General features: G+C 35.6%; 1 protein-coding gene across 1 annotated transcript in view; it reads left to right on the top strand.

Annotated features, from left to right (window-relative positions):
* The window catches only part of RFX6 (regulatory factor X6), a 38,980-nt gene that overhangs the window by 5,280 nt on the left and 11,883 nt on the right, over positions 1 to 21,817 (top strand). Inside the window, exons 2-8 of the mRNA XM_029962742.1 lie at positions 1,562 to 1,685; positions 2,930 to 2,991; positions 10,108 to 10,185; positions 13,216 to 13,243; positions 17,483 to 17,590; positions 19,911 to 19,988; positions 20,082 to 20,195. Of these exons, the coding sequence (XP_029818602.1) occupies positions 1,562 to 1,685; positions 2,930 to 2,991; positions 10,108 to 10,185; positions 13,216 to 13,243; positions 17,483 to 17,590; positions 19,911 to 19,988; positions 20,082 to 20,195 (592 nt within the window). The remainder of the gene's footprint in view (positions 1 to 1,561; positions 1,686 to 2,929; positions 2,992 to 10,107; positions 10,186 to 13,215; positions 13,244 to 17,482; positions 17,591 to 19,910; positions 19,989 to 20,081; positions 20,196 to 21,817) is intronic.

Here is a 21,817-nt window from a genome sequence, read left to right as displayed (position 1 = left end):
CCCCGGGCCCGGCCGCTCGGCGGGGACCCCGCGGCTTCAGCACCGAGCCGTCAGACTCAAAGGGACCTTTCTCTAACAGCTGATCCGGCAAAGAGGGTGACATCTCACAGTTATTTTAGAAATATTTGTCATTTGTGGGGTGTTTGGTTAGTTGGCTTGGGGGTTGGGTTTGTTTCGATTAATTATATTTTTTTTCGTATCAGCCTTTCCTACGACTAAGTACATACATCCCCAAATTTCTGATTTTTTAAATTATCAGAGGTTTGTCAGCTAACAGAAGTCTCTGTCGGATTCTCACAGTACATGGCTGCGGATGAAATGTATCAACAAAACGTGGAAATGAAACACTATTCAAGGATTACATATGTGAATGGCTGTTTTAATTATCCTTTAAGGCTATATGACAGATTTTCACTGTCTTATTAATGTATTTCTTTTACATGTTATTCTACTACCCATGGAAGCCCTAACTTTGCTTCATTTTATCTGGGGAAAAAAGTTAACCAAATAAGAGGTCAAATTCTGCAGACAGTAATTGATAAACATTTCTATTAAAGTGCACTTGAAATTAGGGAGGAGTGCTGTTGAATTAAATGGGGACTTAATTAGCACATGCAGACTATAAAGATTTTTTTTTTCCTTCTAACTGAAAAATTAGACTAATCTAAATTATTCAGTTTCTTAGTCTAGTTTACATCTGAGTTCTATGTGTAAATAGTTAAGTCTGGTGAATCAGTTCAAAATTATTCAGTATGCAGTGTTTACTATACAGTATTTTCTTACAGATTTGTGTAATTTGAGAAATAAATTTTTTTGCACATCATCCCAGGAGTAGGGAATAATGTAAAATGATAAAGAAAGAAGCCAACAGGACAGCAGTGAAATACCCAAGGGTTCCATTCGTGTGAAGACAGTCAGGTTTTTACTTAGGTTTTTAGAAGTTTACTTTAATGACCATTACTTGACACTTGCATTCTGTAAATTATTGGAAAACTACATAAAAATACACCTCCTTCGAAAAAGCCTGTTCTCTGATTTTTCAGTATGATTTAGTCAAGAAGCAGTTTTCAGGTCCAGAGTGGAAATTAGAAACCAAAAGGAGGAAGAAAAGAGGCATTAGCTCAAGTGTTAAGGATACAGTGGGACAGAAAATGCAAGTCCAGATCCCTGCTCTTAAGTCCTTTCAATGGACAGACTTAAACCTAGGTCTTTCATAGTCTAGTAAGTGCTCTTATTTTCAGACTAAGGCTGGCTCCTAGTTGATGATAATTTAATCATTCATATAAAGCAAAAAAGTCCAGACATTGAAAGACATTCATGAAGAAAAGGGACCTGGCTCCAGGTTTTTTCATATTCTGCAACTAACCTAAGCACCAGGTGTGGAGTCAGTCTGTAGTTCTGTGTTGTTCACCATGAAACTTATCTGTGTGCTGTGATGGAATTCTTCAGTAAAATTAAAAAAAGAACAACAAAAAAATGACAGCAGTACCAAAAAATGGAAAATACAATCAGGAGAAACTGCATGTTGCATCTTACTCTGACAGTTTCTTTCTCTACACAGGCTGGAAGAAAACTACATTGTTTGTGAAGGAGTTTGTTTACCAAGATGCATCCTTTATGCACATTATTTGGACTTCTGCAGAAAAGAGAAGCTGGAACCTGCTTGTGCTGCAACTTTTGGGAAGGTAACAAGTAAATGCCTTCATAATTTTTTAGATTAATCGTTTGACAGAATCACAATTTAATACACTTATGTCAAAATTCCTCTGAAATTCACATGTTTTCTACTGCTAATGTACATGGAATCAGACTAACTACAAATACACTGTCTCAGTGGGGTTTCATAACATCACCTTTTGGAGACAGAAGCTGAAATTACCTTTTATTTATTGTTATTCTTTAAAAAAAAAAAGGCTTCCTCTCTGAGTGCCTTTTTTTTTCCTTTTTGTTGATGACAGTGATAGGTTCTTTCTGCAAAAACAAATTGGACATGGGAGACACATAATTACACTGAAGGCAATGTAAAGTGAGATGTGACACTAGAAGCAATACTAGAAGGGGAATAAAAATTAATAACACAAAGAGCTCCTGAATGAAAAATTGTCGATTCCACAATTTCTGCCCTTCCCTACAATTAATCCTGAAATAATTTAATGAAAGGGATATATGAACTCTCCAAATTAAATCCTGAGTATTTAGTGAAACAGGAAACCAAAAATGCTTCAAGGATCATCTTTTTTAAAACACTACTGATCTAGTAATGGTTTATACATAGCAAATTGCATTAATTTAATTGAATAATAATAATGGATTTAAAATCCAGTTTATAAAATGTTCGCTTCGTATATTTTCCTCTTGAATTGGATATATTGAGAAATTGTATGTCTAATTTTCATTACACAGTTTCAGTACAAATAAGAAAGAAAATAGCTTTTCATTTAAACATTGTTTTGACAGTGACCTATTAGATGTATCTATTGGATCTACTTTTAGTACTGAATTAATTTTTCAGACCACACTTTTCAAATAAAAATCAATGTATTTCTAGTTGTTTCTCTTTGAAGACAGAATAGCTAGAGGGCAGAATTTTCCCTGGTTTTGTTTACATCTCTGAAGCAAAAGATAAAGTTGCATTTTAGGAACTTGAACGAAACAGGATCATGGTGAAGAAGCCTAGATTTTAAAATGTAAAACTGAAAACAGAAAGGGGGAAAAGGTGGCAAGACTGCAGATACACAGCAAGATGGATGAGCATGGAAGAAATCCTGAAGTGTGAAACATGCTTAATCATTTATGTTGTACCGTATATGTCACAAACATTTATTCATGAACAACCTTAGATCATATATTTACACTACAATTTTTCTATGAGCAGATTACTAAGAAAGTATACCAGTGTTAAAAATTAATACAGTTATTTTCTCTTTAGACCATTCGCCAGAAATTCCCTCTCCTTACCACAAGGCGGCTTGGAACAAGGGGCCACTCAAAGTAAGGCACAATTATATTCACTTATGTGTATTCACTTATGTGTATTCACTTATAGAACACATTTTAGGAATTACATGTATTTCCATGTCTCTTTAATAAATATTAATTGGCGTAAATACTAATTATTCAGATCATACACTGCAAGTGATAAATTTCATGTACATTAAACTGACACTTAAATTCAAACTCGAAAGTTTGAATTTAAAAACATTGCTGTGGGTATAATTTCTAAAATCAAACTAAGTTTCTAAATCTTGTTATCGTATTTATAGATCCTTGCATTTGTTGAAAATATATGTCAAAATGTTAGATATAAAAAGCATTATATAATACATATATCTTTTTTACAGTTGCTCATCTTTCTATAAATAGATTTTATTTCCATTTTGCAAGCATAAAAACTTCCATTGTGTTCTGTATGTAACAATATGGATTCACTTAAATACACTACAAAAAAATGTTGTTTTAAATTGAGAAGAAGGTATATGTCTGCTCTTTGTTGTGGGTATCTTACAAAACTCTACTAAGCACACAGCCTATAATGCAGTCATTTCATAAATCCAATTCATTTGTATATTTGATCTGTGGAACATTGGGTTGTAGAAATAGGTCACAGATGATCCTATATCACCTATGGTGAAATGTTTATTAGTTCTGGTTCTGGCACTGTGCTTTTGTCCATAACAATGTTATGTAAAACTGTTGTGAACAGTGGCAACAAACGTATTCCCTCACATCCATTCTGCTGATGAATAAGATAGAAAACTGGAATAAAAGTAGTAATAGAGGAAACTCAGACATTGTATGTTTGGGAAAACTCTTAATTTTGAACTACTTAGCCTTGAAAGACAAAGTTACTCAGGTCTTTTAGCACTTTATAAGCAAAACTCAAAGCAAATAGAGACTGAAAAGTAAAAAACCCTACAAGACTGGTTTTCCTAAGTGCTTTGCAATATACTAGAATTATCTGAAAGAAACATTTTTTACTTTCATAATTCTTGGGGTTGTTACATGTTATACTTGATTTTCTTCTGCCTTACAAATATAAGAAATAGCTACTTGATTCCACCTTAGTTTTGCTGAAGAATGCATGTGAGATGTCATTTGTGGATTTTAGGTTTTGTTGCAGAAAAAAAGGAAAGTGGGGAAGAATATAAATTCCAAATTTTTACCAAGACATTCTATTTCTTGAGTATGCCTTAAGTGTTTATTTTAAATAACCATTAATGAAAGTAAAATCCAAAGGAAACAAAGCCTGTATAGAACATTATTATTTTCTTTTCTTTTTTTTTCTTTTTTTTTTTTTTTTGACAGAGGACAGTTCTTGTATAGTTTCTATCACAGAGTTACAAATTTGTAATCCATTGATCTTTTTTAGGAGATGGTACACAGTCTGCATTGTACAGAGGGAAACTGGAACTAAAGTTAATTTCTTTTTTTGTAGATGAACTATAGGTGCTGAATAGAGGGGTTTTGAGGAGAGAAACTATTAGAAAGCTTCTTTATTGGGGAAAAGAGGGATTTCTGTATTGTCTGCTGTGGTGAACTTAAGCTATGGATGCAGGCATAAGATGATGTAGACAGAGCTTTACAGATAGACATTTGCTGCTAATCTGTACAGTACTGTTTGACAACCGACTAATTCATCAGTGTCTTGGTGAATTTTTGCTCAGGTTCATAATCCAACACATTTGGAGAACAACTTATAAACTATAATGAATGAGATAATACAGGAAAAAGTCTCCCACATTCTCATTATACATTATATATATATCCAATCAGTAGCTAAACTTCCAAAATGTATCATGTGTCTGCATAATTTAAGCACAGTAATTCAACTTATATTAAGCAAATGAGTATGTTTAAAAGGGGTATCTAGCTACAAAAATCAATTGTTTTGGGACATGTGTCACTATATTCCACTTTTCTCTAAGACATTTAAAAATGTTAGTATAGATATAACTCATGCCCAACATTTCTTCGGCAGATTCCATATCCCTACTTACCTTGTTGGTATTATGTGCCAAATCATATGGATTAACTGTTCTTGAACAATTTCCTCAAAGGGGTGAGGCATCTGCTGGTTTTGTTTGAACATCTGGCACTTGTTTCTCCTTATTTTTTTAATCAGAGTTTTTGTTAGAGACTTTTCCTCTGCAATTCTCGTTTCCACTAAGATGCATTTACATTGATCTTGCTGTGTTAAAAAGATCCTCACAAAAGGCGTAAATGACAATATCTCCAGTTCAGAAACTGAATACAACAGCAAGTAGTCATAGAGAAGTGGCAGTATAAATCATAGAATCATAGAGGCATAGAATAGTAGAATGGTTTGTGTTGGAAGGGACCTTAAATACCAGCTAGTTTCAACCCTCTGCCACAGGCCAGGACACCTTCCACTACACCAGGTTGCTCAAAGCCCCATCCAGACTGGCTTTGAACACTTCCGGGGATGGGGCATCCACAGCTGCTCTGAGCAACCTGTGCCAGTGCTTCACCACCCTCACAGTAAAGAATTTCTTCCTAATATCTAATCTAAACCTACCCTCTATCAGTTCAGTGATCTCTGACTATCTATTTTTCTACATCTGGTGTTGTGAACCATATCCCCCTCAGAACCACAGACTTACTGAGGAGCAAATTAATTTCTAATTTCACCAGGTAGCAGTTTGTCACACAAATATCATTTACAGAAGTATTTCCATTAAATTGATAAGCAAGTTAAAGGACTGATCATCAGTTTTGGGAAATTGCTAGTCACCCTGTTTTCATGTCACACAGACTCTAAATGTTATAAGCTGTTTCTGGGTTACTGAGACTGGTAAGAGAGTTCTTACTAGCAGTTAAATGATATTTTTTAAAGCATGATAGTACAGTGACATTGTATTATTTCTATCATTGCTATCATTATTACCATATAATACTAGTAGGAGCAGTATTAGTACTAACTATTCCTAACAGTGATGTTTTATTTGGCGGTATTGCCTAGGAACTCTGATCATTGTCCAGGACTCTACTGAGTCAGATGCTGCAAAAGCATGAAAGGAAAGAGACAATTCTCCTCCAATGGAATCATTGTTCTTATATTGCAAAGAAAAGTTAATTCCCCAGGAAAAAGGTACTTTACTGGACATTGCATGCATACACAGCAACCTATTGATAGAGCCTGGCTGTGACCAGGAGAAAGCAAAGAAAATCAGTTCCCTTTTCCATCATCTTGAAAGTGACAGAAATTGTTTTTCTCCCATACTGAAACAAGGCCAAACTCTCTCTAACATTCTCATGAGCATGAATTGGATTTGAGAAAGAGCTCTTGCTCTAATGTGTGGAATCCAGTTGCTGTTTTAAGGTGTGAGATACACAATTGTTAGCTCCTCCTGTGATCCCAAGCAGCGCTAGTCATCTCCAGTACTGGACAAAGGACAGACTTAAAACTGGGTCTAATGATTCCTAGAATTCAAGTCAGAGCCTCTTTTCCTCTGTGTTCACATCCAACAACCCATTTAGTGTCAATAATAAAACACTCATTTAAATATTCGGCCAAGAAGTACAACACATTGGACACAATTTTGTTAACAAAGTTCATTCATCTCTCATACCTATGCCAATCACTCTATACTGTTCAACGTAAAGGAAATTTTCTATATTCCCACTCAGTGAAAGAAGGCCCAGTACCATAAATACTGCAAACTGCTCTCTTAGATGAGTATTTCATGAATAACAGTTCTCTGTGCAGCAGGTCCTGAATCCACTTTTTTGCATAGGTAATGTTGAACATACTGTGATAACTGATAGAACTCAGTTATAACCTTCATGGTACATGAATTACAAGCAGCTATTTGGGAAAATGTACAAACTGCTCAATCCATAAGCACAGAAGACTGTTTGAGCTCAAGTTACAATTTAATTTCTTTGTAGACTTTGATCAATGATGAATCTTAGCTTTTATCCATCATGTCTGAAAACTATTATCTTATTTATTAGGAGTGATTTAGTGGGTTAATAAAACTGATATGGCAGCTGGCCCTGTGATAACAAGTTATTGCAAGTCCCTGAACAGCTTAAGCCTATCATTTCCTTATCAGCTACATTTGTGTCAGTGTATGCTAAAATCAGGACTACAAGTAGCATAGGAACATATGTTACAACAAACCACTGAAATAAAAAGAGAAAAGCAGTTCAACTTGTTTTATAAAATGTTTGTTTCAAAAATTGAAAGTAACTTCCTTTTGATGACTTGTTAAATTTTATTAATTATACAATAGAAATATAAATAATAAAATACAGATAAACTGTACATACACATAAAAATATGCTCATAAAGAGACAGAAGGCATTTGAAGATGTAGGTTAAAGATATTATCGGTGTGTCTGGGTTTGATATACTACTCTCAATAGCGAGCCCAAAATAACCTATTCAATTAATGACTTTGGCTTGTAAGAGAATAATAATCTTCATACCCTATTACTCTATGAAGTATGCCAGACAGAGAGTGAACAGTAAGATTATATTATTTTTAATTGTTTCTGTGTCATGACCAGAAAACTGTATTTTGTAGTACTAAAAATTCAGCTATAGAAATCACTGAAGAAAGTCAGAACGACAAGTGTTGTGCCTTTAATACACACAGAATATGTACGGAAAATATCTATACAGAACAAAATGTTTCAGTGATAAATTTTGATATTTTGGGGCAATCCAGCAGGAATAAGTATATTTCCTCCCACTGGAAACCTGAGAATCTAAATCACATGATAGTTCCTGTTTCTAACCCAAATATATTAATATTGAATTAGATGTTGAGTAATCTAGATATTGAATCCTAACTTTGTAAGGAAGTAATGATTTTCCTTACCTCTGGACCACTCCAGGGAGGGTATGTTAAATTTGTGGTGAAAGTGTAAAGTTTTATTTTTAGAATTTAAAAAATGGCATGTGATTGAAACTGGGAGATTTAAGCTACTGGAAGGAGATGTAGGCAACTGCTTGCTTACACTGCCAATGAAAAATGTGCAGATAACATTGTTAAAGAAGTGGTCACAGCTCTATTTTTTTTTCATTCTGTTCAGTGAACAACCTTTACAACGTAAAGACTAAGTAAATGCTGTTATTTCATAGAACCCATACATGTATATTTTCAATACCTCTTGTGTCACATCTAAAATTACTTAATTTTCATGAAAGAAGAAAAAAATGCATTTGTGTCAGAACTCTGTCAAATATTAGGAATTTCCATATCCAGGTCTTTAGCCCAAGTCTGTAAGTTTAATACTCCTAAACCAAAAATGATGGATGAAAATCTTCAGGACTTTAGCTCACAACATAGGTGACACATGTGAGCTGGAGGACAACCATTTAGTACTGTAACATTTAATGAAAGGTTCCATTGGTATCCTAAACCACACTGAGGTGTCAGTTTGATCAGCCTGACTTTAACAGAGAAAAAGAGAACTGTTATGAGTAGATGGTCCTATGTCTGAGCTTTTATGTTAACAGGTATTTAAAAATAGTCAGTTTATCACATCATCATCCCTCAGAAAAATGAGGGCAAGAAAACTAAAAGTGAATAAAGAGGGGAGAAACTTTTGGCTTTCCTAAGGGTTGACAGGTGCCACAGTGATATAGCAGTGTTGTGTAGACTCATCAGTTTCAGGAAAACACTAAAAGTGATGATGTTTAACAACAGCACTTTTCATCATGCTTTTGGCTGTAAAATCCTGAACTCACACAACAGACTGTCCAGTAACAGAATATTTCAGCTGAGATTTTCAAAGCCACCTAGGCTAGGCAAATATATCATACTAATGAATATTTTCTTAGCTATAATTTACATCTAATGCCTTTAATCAGATTTGTAAATATAAAGCACTTGAGGATTTTGTTCTTACCTGTGATAGTCCCATGCAAGAACAAACAAAATACTGTGATTTTTTTTTTAATGAACATCATCAGGAACAGCAGAAATGAGATAAACACTTTTGTTAATGTGTTTTATGAACTATTTGTTGGGTCTTTGTGTCTTAAGAATGCATTTCTTCAAGCTTTTGAGAAGTTTCAGTGAAATCAGTGCAATGTGTTGCAGTGTACCTCTGAGTTAATTTTGATTTACACACAATGTACTCAAATTGCAAGTGTTACTTCGAAGTAGCTCGGTTAAACCAGCTGCTGTAGCATTTTCAAGCTAATTTTAGTAAAAAACAATTGAACCTGAGTACACTATCCATAACATTCTTAGACAAATTTCATTTAACACAATCAGTTTTTAAATCTACAAGACAGGGGCTATCACCTTTGATAGATGAACTCAAGCAAACTTTGCTATGACCAGTAAGGAAAGAGCTGCCCCCAGCTTGCTCCCCTGCCCTTCTCCAGAAGGTCACTTATTTTGTAGCAGAGTCAGTGGAAAGCAGTAAGTATCCACTGCACAACCAGTTTTCTCAGCACCAACACCCCTCTTTAGCACCTTTGCTGTCTTGAATTAAGGTGTTGGGCATAGCACTGCAAAAGGCATGTTTCCTTCTGCAAGCTCTATTTGGGAGCAGTAATCTCCAGGAGAGCTGCAAGGGAGACAAATGTGAATAAGAACTGCTTAAATGGCTAAATAATTCAGAATTAGTCGGCCTACAACGCGACAGAAGAGTGAATGTTAGCATGTTAGCATTTTTAGTCTAGGAGGCTGAACACTAAGTTATAGGGTACACCGACAAGCTATTTTCAACTGAGAAGTACTCTGAGAGACTGTCTAAATAAAGCAGTGGTAAGACAGATAAAATAAACCTGGTAGATCAAACCCAGCACCCTTTCAACAAATGAAGTCAAATGAAACAGAATGCATATTAGGGAAAACAGATGTAATATGTTTCTGTATTTTCTGTTCCAGCTACATTTTTGTAAGAGAGAAAGTATTTTAAATTTAAAGAAGACCCTATCCTTGAATTTTTGATAAAATCATGACAATAATGTTTTCTATGAGACCAGATTGTATTCCATGTCAGTGGAAGGAATTGTTAGACACAGTTTAGAAAAGTTTTCATAAAGCATTTAAAATCAATTAGACCACTTGCTTTACTTGACATGTCACTCATAAACTCTCCTCTTTTTTTTTTTCTCCACAGGTACCACTATTATGGAATTGGCATTAAAGAAAGCAGCGCATACTACCATTCTGTGTATTCTGGAAAAGGCTTAACCAGGTACAATAACATAACTTCTGAGAGTTAGTCAGTGAAGGTCTAACTTTAACCTTCCCTTAGAAGGTACTTGTAGGACTCTACTTTTTGTTTCTACCAGAACTAGTATTGCTGCTTATCTCAGTGTTTGTTTTAAGATGTTGTTTTAGATATTTTGCTAGTGTCTTCCAATCTGACCCCACCACAGTCAGTGTAGAGCTGCATCAACTTATGACAGAGGAGCATTTGTTCAAGTTTGTATGAGGCAGAAAAATCCCATTTCCAGGGCACTTGTCTCATTTTGTTTGCTTGTGTGTCACCCTGTGAGTTCTTTCCCCAGGACAGCTTTCCATTATGAAACGTCTAGAGAATGGTGTGAAGCTGGCACCTGTGGGGCAGGAGGGAGGGGTCTGTATAGATTAATATTTACAGGTCCTTTGACTGGCTAATATCAGTTTAAACCTAACCCAGGAAGCTCTAATTATATTTATTTAAGGGACAGCTAGTAGGATCAATACTTTACGATAGCTGCCTGTTGGTTTGCCAAAGATTAATAGTTCGTAAAACAAATGTCTCTGTTCACATATGGCTTGAATGATGGCTTTCATTGTCTGTGGCAGTATACCTGTATAAGTGGGACTCTAAGAAAGGAAAGGAATAAATGAGTTTATAATCACACATAGAAAATTCAGCTGGTGGCAGATTTAGGTTATATTCAAAGAGACCTTTTCCAAACAATAGGACAGTTGTAAAAATTGAGGGTAATGTTTCCAATGATGCTTAAAAGGAGGGCTCTCTCCACTTCAGGACTTAGGGTGTAATAGATTCAAATGTGCTATTTCCTTATCCAGTATTTATCCAGAGCTGCGGAGGTGTTGCTGGTACACACTGTATTATTCTTTCATAATACAGAATTATTTCAAACAAACTGTTTATCTAATTGACTAAAAGACAGTTAATTTCATTCAAGGGAATATAATAACTCTTATTCCTCAGCTTTATGTCAGGCAGTGCCTGTTCATGTAAAGCTCTGTCTTTGCACAATCTAGCAGCACTGAATGCAAAGAAAGTCGAGGTCGTGCAAAGTTCCCCACGGCTGGATTTCTGACAGCATACACACACATAAAGATGGCAGAGATACTCTCTAAGATTTTCAGGAATACTCATGAGATACAGTACCTAGGAACATTTTCTTTGCGTTAGGACCTGTGCTGCCCTATATGAGATGTTGAATTTTCAGGTTCTGGCAGTCTAATTGCCTCCCTAGCTGATTTAGAACAGAAGCTCAAATGCTCATTTTGTACCATCTGGACCACAACTGTGGTTAGATTTTTCTGTGTGAACAGAATAAGGCAGTACCCTGGGGTTAACAACAAGCTTCTGGATAGGGAAAGAGTCAGGCAGTGCAGGGATTCATAGCTGAAACTCCCCGTTGCTGGCTGCTACATATAGTGATCCATAAAATCTGTCCTTTGTCTGATATCTCTTCTAGGTGAGCTATAAAAATGGTTCCTGGGTCAAAAATAGGCAGGAAAAATATATGGGTTGATAATGATGTCAGATCACATCATGCCCATGCACAAATACAGACATATGGAGGCCTTTACCACAAGGTTTGCATGTCAGCTGGCAGCTTGACCAGAGATTAGATGGGACAATGGGCTTCAATTTAGTTGCCTAAATATAGACCTCTACACTGCAATTTCAAACTTAATTTACATTCATGTATTAATATTTAGGTAACTGAGCTGAGTACAATAGTCCTTAAATGCAAGGTTGCAGTGCTTGAATCTTTAAATTGTAAATTTGACCTCCTGATTCTCCTAAATATCAAACCTTGCACAGTGAAAGGAGCACACCTAACACCAAAAATGGTTTGTATCCACAGCACTGCATGAAGGGTAGCTTTAGCTAGCAATTAAGGCTCCGGAAGAGCACTGCTAGCAGGTGCTGCCTCACATTTTTACTGTACATTCTGTGTACATTTTGCTGAACATGCAGAAATCCAGAGCCCATAACAAATATATCTAGCTAGGAAGTTAATTAGATCTATGTTGAAATCAGCTGAGTAGTGCTTTCATTTATACTTATCTATCAACAGGCAAGGGAATGCTGTAGGTAACATATGCTGGATCATCATGGGGTGGGAATTGTTAGGCACCTGTGTTTGTCCCAGGCAGGAGGAATTCCACAACTACTCAGCCTCTGGTTTTCTGTCCTGCCAGCAGAGCATCTTAACAGCAGGAAACCACAATACTGCCCCTAATAATTATAAGACTCCATGTTGCCCACAGTATCTTATTATTTGGCAGCTAGTGGTACAGGAAATAAAAATAGTCAAACAACATTTATCATTATACTGATCCACTAGAATCGCTGTTATTACACATTCTCTCTACTTTAGTAGTTATAATTTAAAACATGTGCTTTATGATTTCTGCACGGAAGGGTAGTCTGATAGTCCAATGACTTCATTGAGAATCTCTGGGTAGGACATTCACCATACTGCAACATATTTTTACCCATTAACAAGTCTTTGATCTCAGAAATGAATTTTATCAAAATAGTACTGTGGTGAGAAAGAATAGGAAATCACCATGATTTCCTAATTTTCCCAAGAACTGTAAATTCTATATATACTTTTTCTGCTCTGAATTTACTTAGATCTATCAAAACCTGTATTTATTTCCTCATAAAAATCTTATGGACTTGCATCTATGCTATCCTTTTGCTGTTTGTGAAGTTGCAAAGATCCAAACAAAAAGCTGAAACTGGGTTTTATACTTTACTGTTTAGTCAATGGTCTGAAGCTTCATGTTTTATAAGGCATCAGTAGGTTTCCAGATATCCTCAGGCATTTGCAAATCAGTGGAAGAAATTAAGGAAAAAACCATGACTTTTACTAGAGTTACATCTGGAAAAATGTGATAATTTTTCTAACAGATCTATTATTTATATATATATATATATATATATATATACCCCTATATGTACCTCATCTCTACAAATGTTCTGCTTAGGAAAAAAAATAACTGAATGTGTTTATTTTCAAAGGTTTTCTGGAAGTAAGCTAAAAAATGAGGTAAGTGCTGTAGCCTGTTTTCTTTTACTTCTGTTGTAATCCAAATATGAACTGACCTGTGATTTTCTTCACATTAATTTCTTTTAAAATTGCACCAGTATTTTTCATTACACATTAGACTGCATAATCTTTTTTGATGATGCTGAGTATTTGTTCCTCTAAATATTCAAAGAAAAATAAGATTGGAAGACACCTTCTAGGGTTCCCATGGCAATCCAACTCCCCATAACCATAGATGTTCATAATAGACCATGTTAAGTAAAGGATCAAGTTCTTACTTAATTTTTTGTATATATTACCTTTGCCAGAGGACTTTTTCAGAATCTCATTTGTCTGACTTGAAGCCAAATAGAAAGCTTTTTTATTCATAAACTGAAATTTTTGCCTTCTGATCAGGATTGTCTTTACTTTTTGCTCTTCGTGACATTGTGTTGTGATATGTCTTTTTGCTGCTTTTGCTTGTTGGATGGAACAAACAACAGCTTTTAGTAATTTCTGATCAACCTTTTGGCCTTTCACCATACTTGTTCTGATTTGAGTATCTTTGGAGTAAAAAAAAACCATAAAGCTTTGTAAATGGCATATTTACAATTTCTGTTGGAAATATCCCTTCTGCTGACCCCTAGAACAGGATCCAATTTTGTTGGTTTTTGTTCTCCCAAAGTAGTCTACATTTTCACAACTCTATACCATGGTATAGTCATTGTCATTACAGTCATATTTATACCAGAAAATTATGTATTATTGTGCAATAAAGGTTAAGGGTTGATCCTAGTATTTTTCTTTGACACTGAGTTCAGCTGGCATGGAATATCCTGCATCCATATTATTAAACTCCTGAACCTGCAAAAGAACGTAGGCACATCTCAGCCACATTGCCACAGAGAAACATCCCTAACATGCAGTACCTGTTGAAGTATGACCAGAAAGTGTTTGGGATGCCGCTAATTGGCATGGGCCAAAAGAATGCCAGAGACCATTCTGAATAATAGTGTTCCAGTATTGCCTGGGAATGTTTCCTGACACCATTTAATTTACTAGACTAGATATGCATTCTGTGATCAACTGATACACAGCAAGACTTTCACCTTTTTCATTTCCAGATAAGCAACTCCTAGCTAATAGCAGACATTCTTATTGGTCCCTGAGAGTGTAGTTTTGCTCTATTGATTTTCATCCCCTTTATTACAATTATCTCAAAGCCATCCAGATCTTTCTACATGACCTCTTGGTCTTCCTCTGTTGATGATTTCATTAGCTCATGTCAACCAATTTAATCTATGAAATGTTCAGTGAGATCAGCCCCAAGTTTGAGCTTTGAGAATCTTCCCTTCAATCCCTTTTCAACCCAGTAGTTTACCTGTCAACACAACTTGTTAGCCTTTCAGCTGGAGTCAGCTTCTTAAACATTTTTACATTCTTTTACTAATCCCCACTCTCACCAGTGTAAGTAATCATTTCCCATGGTGACACCACATCGAGCATTTTAGTGAGGTTCAGATAGATTAGATTTGCTGCAATTTCCCTGTTCAGATAATCAGCTATCTTATCAAATACAGATACTGCTATGCCATGGGATATTCCCAACAAATTCATAAGCACTACTGCAGCATTCATTTGTTCAGTTTTGGGACGGAATACATCTAGTTCCCTTGGCATAAATGAATGCATATTTACTTCCATCTCTGATGTGGCATTCCCAGTTTGCCTTGTAATTCAAAGTCCCACAAATTTGTCTTCTTTCTACCCCAAAGTTCCCTTGTCTTCCCAGAAAAAATGTTCACAGATGACGTGGTAGAGATATGTGAGAAAAGGCACATCAGTATGAGTTTTTGATTGTCTATCTCTGTGTTGTCTGAAATTATTCAGACAGTTCTTAAAAGAAAAAGGTCTTTCATAGTCAAAACTGAACTACAGTAATTTCAGCCTATGGAAAATTTGGCATCATACTTTCCATTAATATGAACAGGTAATAGATATATCCTTACTCATTTGCTTGAAAGTACATGCAATCAGGTATTCCAGAAAGATTTACAATGATTGCATAAGGTCTAATTCCCAGTAGGAACATAAAGACATTGAAAAGATGTTGAAGCACTGATTGTCTAAATATAATGAGTAAATGGCATTTGAATGAATACTTATTGAGTGCCAGGGACACTGTTTACTTCTGGTATGTTTTATCGCATTTTCTAGTATTCTCTCTGTAGGGGGAGATATCAGCAAATTCTTTTATCTAAACCAGTTAGTGCACCATTAGAGTCTGTATGGTTAATTAGGCAGATAATATTACTGTCATTATCTTAATGTTAAATGGCCATTAGAAACAGATGGCCTTAAATTGAAAGGGCAAGTGGCAGCAGGTTAAAATATTAAGCCTAGAACTGAGGCACAGTCATATATAAGTCCATTAGCAAGGTAAAAAACATTGCATACTATCTTCTTTTAAACCTCCCACCACAATCACTACTTCTTTTAAATAAGCAAATCCCTTTTAATCAAAGCTTTTAATATATTTCATGGGTAATTGCATAATAAAATCACTAAGACTACTCCTGTTATAAAAGAAACCCCAAAAGAACCTCCTTATATTGATAGGCGATTATAACACCAAAAGTATTGACACAGAGAGGTACTAAGGTTTCTAAATTTCTATAATTTCTTTGACTTAGAGCTTTATATGTGTTTGCATAGTAGATAGCATAGACAAAATTCATTTACATAGTGTATGCTTCTGTTTCTTGCTGTCTGTTTTGGCAGACACATCTCCCTCTAAAAGTAGGGCTATATGTATGTTGAATAAGTCAGTTACAGCTATAGTTTTCTGAATTCAGTATTTGAGAGAATTTCACTTGAAAATGGCCTCCAATTAATGAGTCAACATTTATAGATATATAGTCCCCTTGGCACACTTTTACACTGTATGTTGCACTCTGTAACTACTATTCCCACTTTAGAAAAATCTGACTGTATGCCAAGAGGTAGGAAATGGTCACTTCAAGTTCCATTCAAAAGCCTGTTGCATGATCATAAATTTCATCCATTAGGACAGAGGGAATCTAAGCAGAAGTAATGGGTTTACCACAGGAATATGCAGAAGGCTAGCTTGTGGCTCTGTACACTGACTTGATGTAAGGACTGGTTAGGCTAAAATGGAACAAAGGGTTTCAGCCAAACAGTCTTTAGATTTGAATGCAATCCTGTGAGAATAAGTACAGTTCAGTCAGTAAGGACAGAATCATAATACAGATTGTATTGTTTCTCTTGAGGATGAGGGTTTCACCTTATTTATAGCATTTAGGATCTTAATAGGCCTAATAAGGTGTGCATTATAAGTATAAACATAATTACCCTATATTACTACAAGATGTACTCAAGATCTGTTCTCAGTCTGTAAGTAGAACAAGATGCGTCTACAATATTTTAGATATCACAAGCTAAGGAGACTTAATATGTGAAATCTAAGAACAGAAAGAAACTCTCAGATCAGCAGAATTTAGCATAATTCAGGAGGAATTTATCTTGTGTCCAGGTCAACATTGACCATGTCCCAGCAAAGTGGAAAACACTAAATGGGAATATTTTACTGAGAATGGGAATATTCTTCCTGCGATGTAAAACTGGGACTTCATGTCAAGTCTGCCACAATCACAGAAAGCTAAATACATGGTACAGAAGTATCCACAGATCATATATACCATCACATCCATAACACCATAAACTATTACCAAACTTTATGATAAACTAAAATAACAGTTGGCATAGTAAAATAGCTGAAATCATGAAGGCTCTGCTATCAGAGCAGGAAGAGAGCGGAGGAGAACAGTAATATCTCCACTACTCTAGATCCTTGCACTAGAAAGATACATATTAAATAAAATTTAGGGTCTCCTTGAATCATAGGATCACAGTCCACACTGAAGAGAAGAGTAGCATTTTACTTTAGCTTTTAAACATAGATTAAATTCAAAGCTTGTAGAATTCCATGAAGTAATGTGTCTCAAATGCTACTTCACTCTGAAAAGTGTGTTTGATGGAGTTTAAATCTAGACAAATATTTCATAACTTTCCTGAGCTGGTATCCAGATCTGGATAAGCATCAATATTTTTGAAGGATTATCTGAATGCAAGTATTCTGATATGTAGAGAGACTTACGAGATAATATACAAGTTTAGCATGATTTGTTGGTTTCAGTTGTATCGATATTAGCTGTTTCCGTTTTTTCCTTTCTGTTTCAGGGTGGTTTTACTCGTAAATATTCTCTGAGTTCCAAAACTGGAACACTCCTCCCAGAGTTTCCAAGTGCTCAACACCTTTTGCTTCAAGGGTGCATTTCTAAAGACAAGGTAAAATGTGAGCTGCTTCTTTTCCGACTTTAAGATCAAAAATTTGCCACAGAATGTTTCTTCGTATCTTAACCTTTGAGGTATTGACATGAAAGAGCCAGAAATGTCCATAATCAAATAGAGGTGACTGATTTATAGAGGGGGCAAACCTTTACTAACACCGATTAACCGGCTTTCCACTGGAAAGGTGGTTGAATTATTTACCTATTAACTGACCCAGTATTTTACAAACTGATGGTATGTAAGACGGGGAGAGCAAAACAAACAAATAACTGAGAGTTGTATTCTTTCCAAATACCTTTGGATTTAAGGTAAGTTTTTTGTTCTGATTAGAACAGAACAAATAATTCACAACAAATAATTAGATGAATTTTACTCTCTTTCATTGTTTGAAAAGAGACCGAAAATCTGAACACCTGGGGCTTTTTTTAATTACTAAAATCATTCCTCAAATCAATATTTAGTATTGCGTATCCTAAGTATAACTCTTCAGTTAAAAGTATCTCTCATGTTTTATGTCTTTGACTCATTGCCTGTGTGTTATGTCTGTGTTGTTCCTGGTCACATTACAGGCTGCTACATCCCTGAACTGTTCTAGAAACCTTTTGATAGACATTCTGAACCCTCCAATTTAGCCTCCAGTGCAGGTCATGATGGTGACTGTTTTGAGATATGTTGCTTTAAAGCTTTTTGGTTTTGAGCCCTTCCTCTTAAGCTTTTTTCTGGGAAAGTAGTGAAGCCTAGGATTCCTGTAGTGAGAAGCTAAACAAAAGGAGCCATCTTAGCTGAAAATATTACAGTTTCTAAAGAAAGCCCAGGTGTACTCAGCAGTGTGCACCACCTGTTGCTATAGCCTCCATCAGTGAATTGACATCTCTCCCATATATAACAGTCTCATAATATTTAAATCTGAAGAACATTTGAGGTTCCTTGCAAACCCAACACAGCACTGTAAACAAAACTGATTTTTACTACTCCAACGATGAAGAAAAATTTGCATCTATTTTCCCCTTCATTTTTTAATCAACAGCATTGTGCCTGACTGTCTGGAGACAGACTTGTGGAGTTGTAGGAGACTGAGAAGAGAGATGAATTTCAGTGTATCTCCTGTGCTCTCCTTCCTTGCTACTCTTTCCTCATTTCGAATTCTCTTATTTCCTGCTTTCTTTCCTTACCATCTTTCCCCTCCTTCACCTTATCTGACCAAGGATTATTGAACCTAACATACTTAGGCACGCTGTTGAAGACAGTCCATACATGAGGTTTGACTCCTGCATTAAACTCCTAGAAATTTCTTGCACCTGAAATGTCTGAAGAGTCCATAAACGTAGCATTCTGCAATAAAATAGATGGGTAATTTCTGCATTTAATGTTTCTGAAGAAAACTTACCTAAACTTCAAACTTCCATCAACCCCTTTCAAAAACAATTCTTTAAAATGTTCTTAGATCTCACACTTTACCATTGTTTTTCAAAGATACATAGTTACAGTAGCAGATCTGAAAGTCAGAAAGATTCTACTTTCAAAGAAATCTGCATGCTAAACCTGTGGCAATTAGATGGTACTAGGTTCATGCTAAATCTGATAGTGTTTTGCTGGAGAAGTTCACAAGCTGTGACAACTTTTCTGTGATTCAGGACCAAAAAAATTGTTTTGATAGCATTTTTCTTTTCTTAAAATAGTTTAGTGTATTTCTTGTCTTAGAATTTGCTACAAATTTTAAAAAATACTGCCTTTTTTTTTTTTGAATAAGAGAGCACTCCACTCAGATAAAGTAGCCTGATGAGATGAAAGGGAGTTCTGCTTTTTAAAGTTCAGTTCATGTAAGGCAGTGATTAAACTTTGACCAAATGACTGGCAGCTATTTTCTCATTTGTCCAAGTAGATGATGTTTCAGAACACTCATAGACGCCTATAGTAGCCTAATGATTAACTTGCACTGCTCTTTGGGATTAATCTTAGCTTCAGAAAGGTGAATTTACTTTACCATCTGACTGGATAATCTGACTATTGCCTTACTTTAATACCTACATTTTCACAGTGTATACATGTTCAAATGCTACATTTCTGACAACAACAATAAATGCTTGACTTAAATAATGCTTGACTAATAATGACTTAAAAATGTTGATAAAACTAGAGATGGGTGCCCTCCTCATCACTTCTGGATATACAGACTGCCTACTTGTGGATATGCATTGCAATATAGTTTATATTGTGTGTTTAAATAGCTACAGAAAGCAGAAACCTAGATCACTATAGCGGTAAAGGAGAGAGCTAAGAAACTCAGTTTTATCTTCCTTCCTTCCTTCCAAAACAGGTAGATACTCTTATTATGATGTACAAAACACACTGTCAGTGTGTCCTTGACAATGCAATTAATGGGAACTTCGAAGAGGTAAGGTTGTTTGAACACACGTTCTTGATATATATTCACAGGATACCAAGAAAGCATTATTTATGTCTATGAATCTGGTTCCTATTCCTTTAGATTCAACATTTCTTATTACATTTTTGGCAAGGAATGCCTGATCATCTTCTTCCCCTGCTTGAAAATCCCATCATCATTGACATCTTCTGTGTCTGTGACTCAATACTATATAAGGTAAGTTAAGCATTTAGCTACATGGATAATATCAACCACATTACAGCTTTTGTATCTGTAAAAACATACAATAACAGGATGCCATGACTGCTTTCTGCCTCTGCTGTGTAAATTGGCAAGGGAATCATTGAAATAAAGAAATAAAATGGGCACATGTAAGAGCTGAACTCCAGTCTCAGCTCTGCTGCACACTCGCTGTGTAACCACAGGTAGCACACTAACAATGAAATCCTGACCTACTTGCTTGAATGTAGCTAAAAGAAATGTTCATGTGCTTCACTGAAAAGGCTGACTAAGGTAATCCTGGATGAAAATGGAAGCCTTGTTTTCACTTAAAAGAGTACTGTAATTTCTACCAGCAAAGAGAGGCTGTGGCACATGGATGGGGTGATTCCACATGCCAGTCTGCTACTCACAGGTTATGTCAGGCCATGGTTTCATATTATGAAGCTGGAACAATACTGGGTTAAAATCTTCCTGCCTCTCCTGCCTGCTGCACTTCATATCTGTTCCTGTGCTGCTAGATGTACCGGAAAAGCTGCTCCCCTGTGAACTGGTTTGGGTTCAAAAAAAATTTTTAAGTAATACTTGTCTGCAGAGCTTTTAAGCCATGTGAGTTCTTTGATCTAGTTCATGGCATGATCACATGAAACAAAGTTGAAACATAGTTGAAACAAAGTGAAACTTACGAGTGTTGTAAGGTCTGGATTAGATGATAGTGCACTGGGGGGAAATAAAAATAAATAAATAAATAATGCCACCAAAGTTTCCTAAGTTTTTCGTTTCAAAAGTCAGATCAGATCATTATTTAATAGCTGCAAAGTACTTTAAGCTCCTCTGATAGGATATGTCATAGAAATAGAAAAGGATTGTCATACAGATGTCTCTCTAACAGATTTCATATCACATATTGATGGGAAGAAATAACTATTGGCTTAACAGTAAACACCAACCTGTCAAAGCAAGAGACTTGGGGCTGTTTAGCCCTGATGCCCTATTGTAATCTATTTGTCATTCTTTACTGTCCAAAAATATGGGGGAAAATCCAGAAATGATGAAAATATGTATTTCTTAGAAGCATACCAATCTGTGAAGTAAGAAGTAGTGTTTTAGTTACCACACGGAAGTAAAGGTAATTAGCATTGAGAATCATAATTACTACCCAGGAGATGAGCCATTAAGCCTCATTTACTTGTAGTGATTACATTGTACTTTGAGTTTATGAGATTTTTCCTGCTCTAAATGTGCTGTCTCAATAGATTCAATATTAACTTTATTCATGATAAAGATTTAATGTTATAAATTGAATAAGACAGAGTTTCTCAAAAGTTCATAAATTTACTATTGTGCCTCTTCTTTGTCTCTCACTATTTCTTATTAATAATCATGTTAGATGTTCTTGACAGCACAGTGACAAAAGGAAAGAGGAATTACATTGGATTGTTAACAAACCATTTACATTAACAATGAAAAGAGATTTTTGTGATATAGGCTAACAACTTTGCCCTCCACAATAATATTCCCCAAAGGCCATGCCAGATGGCACATTTTTTGCAAAAAGAGTTCCACACCATACTTAGCTACAGGGTACTATGGCTGAACTCTGAATGCTTTCATTGCCA

The sequence above is a fragment of the Manacus vitellinus genome, unplaced genomic scaffold, assembly GCF_001715985.3.
Source record: "Manacus vitellinus isolate BGI_N305 unplaced genomic scaffold, ASM171598v3 scaffold_4_pilon, whole genome shotgun sequence".
NCBI classification, from domain to species: Eukaryota; Metazoa; Chordata; class Aves; order Passeriformes; family Pipridae; genus Manacus; species Manacus vitellinus.
Note: the sequence above shows the minus strand (reverse complement) of the source record. Positions and strands in the feature narration are given on the sequence as shown.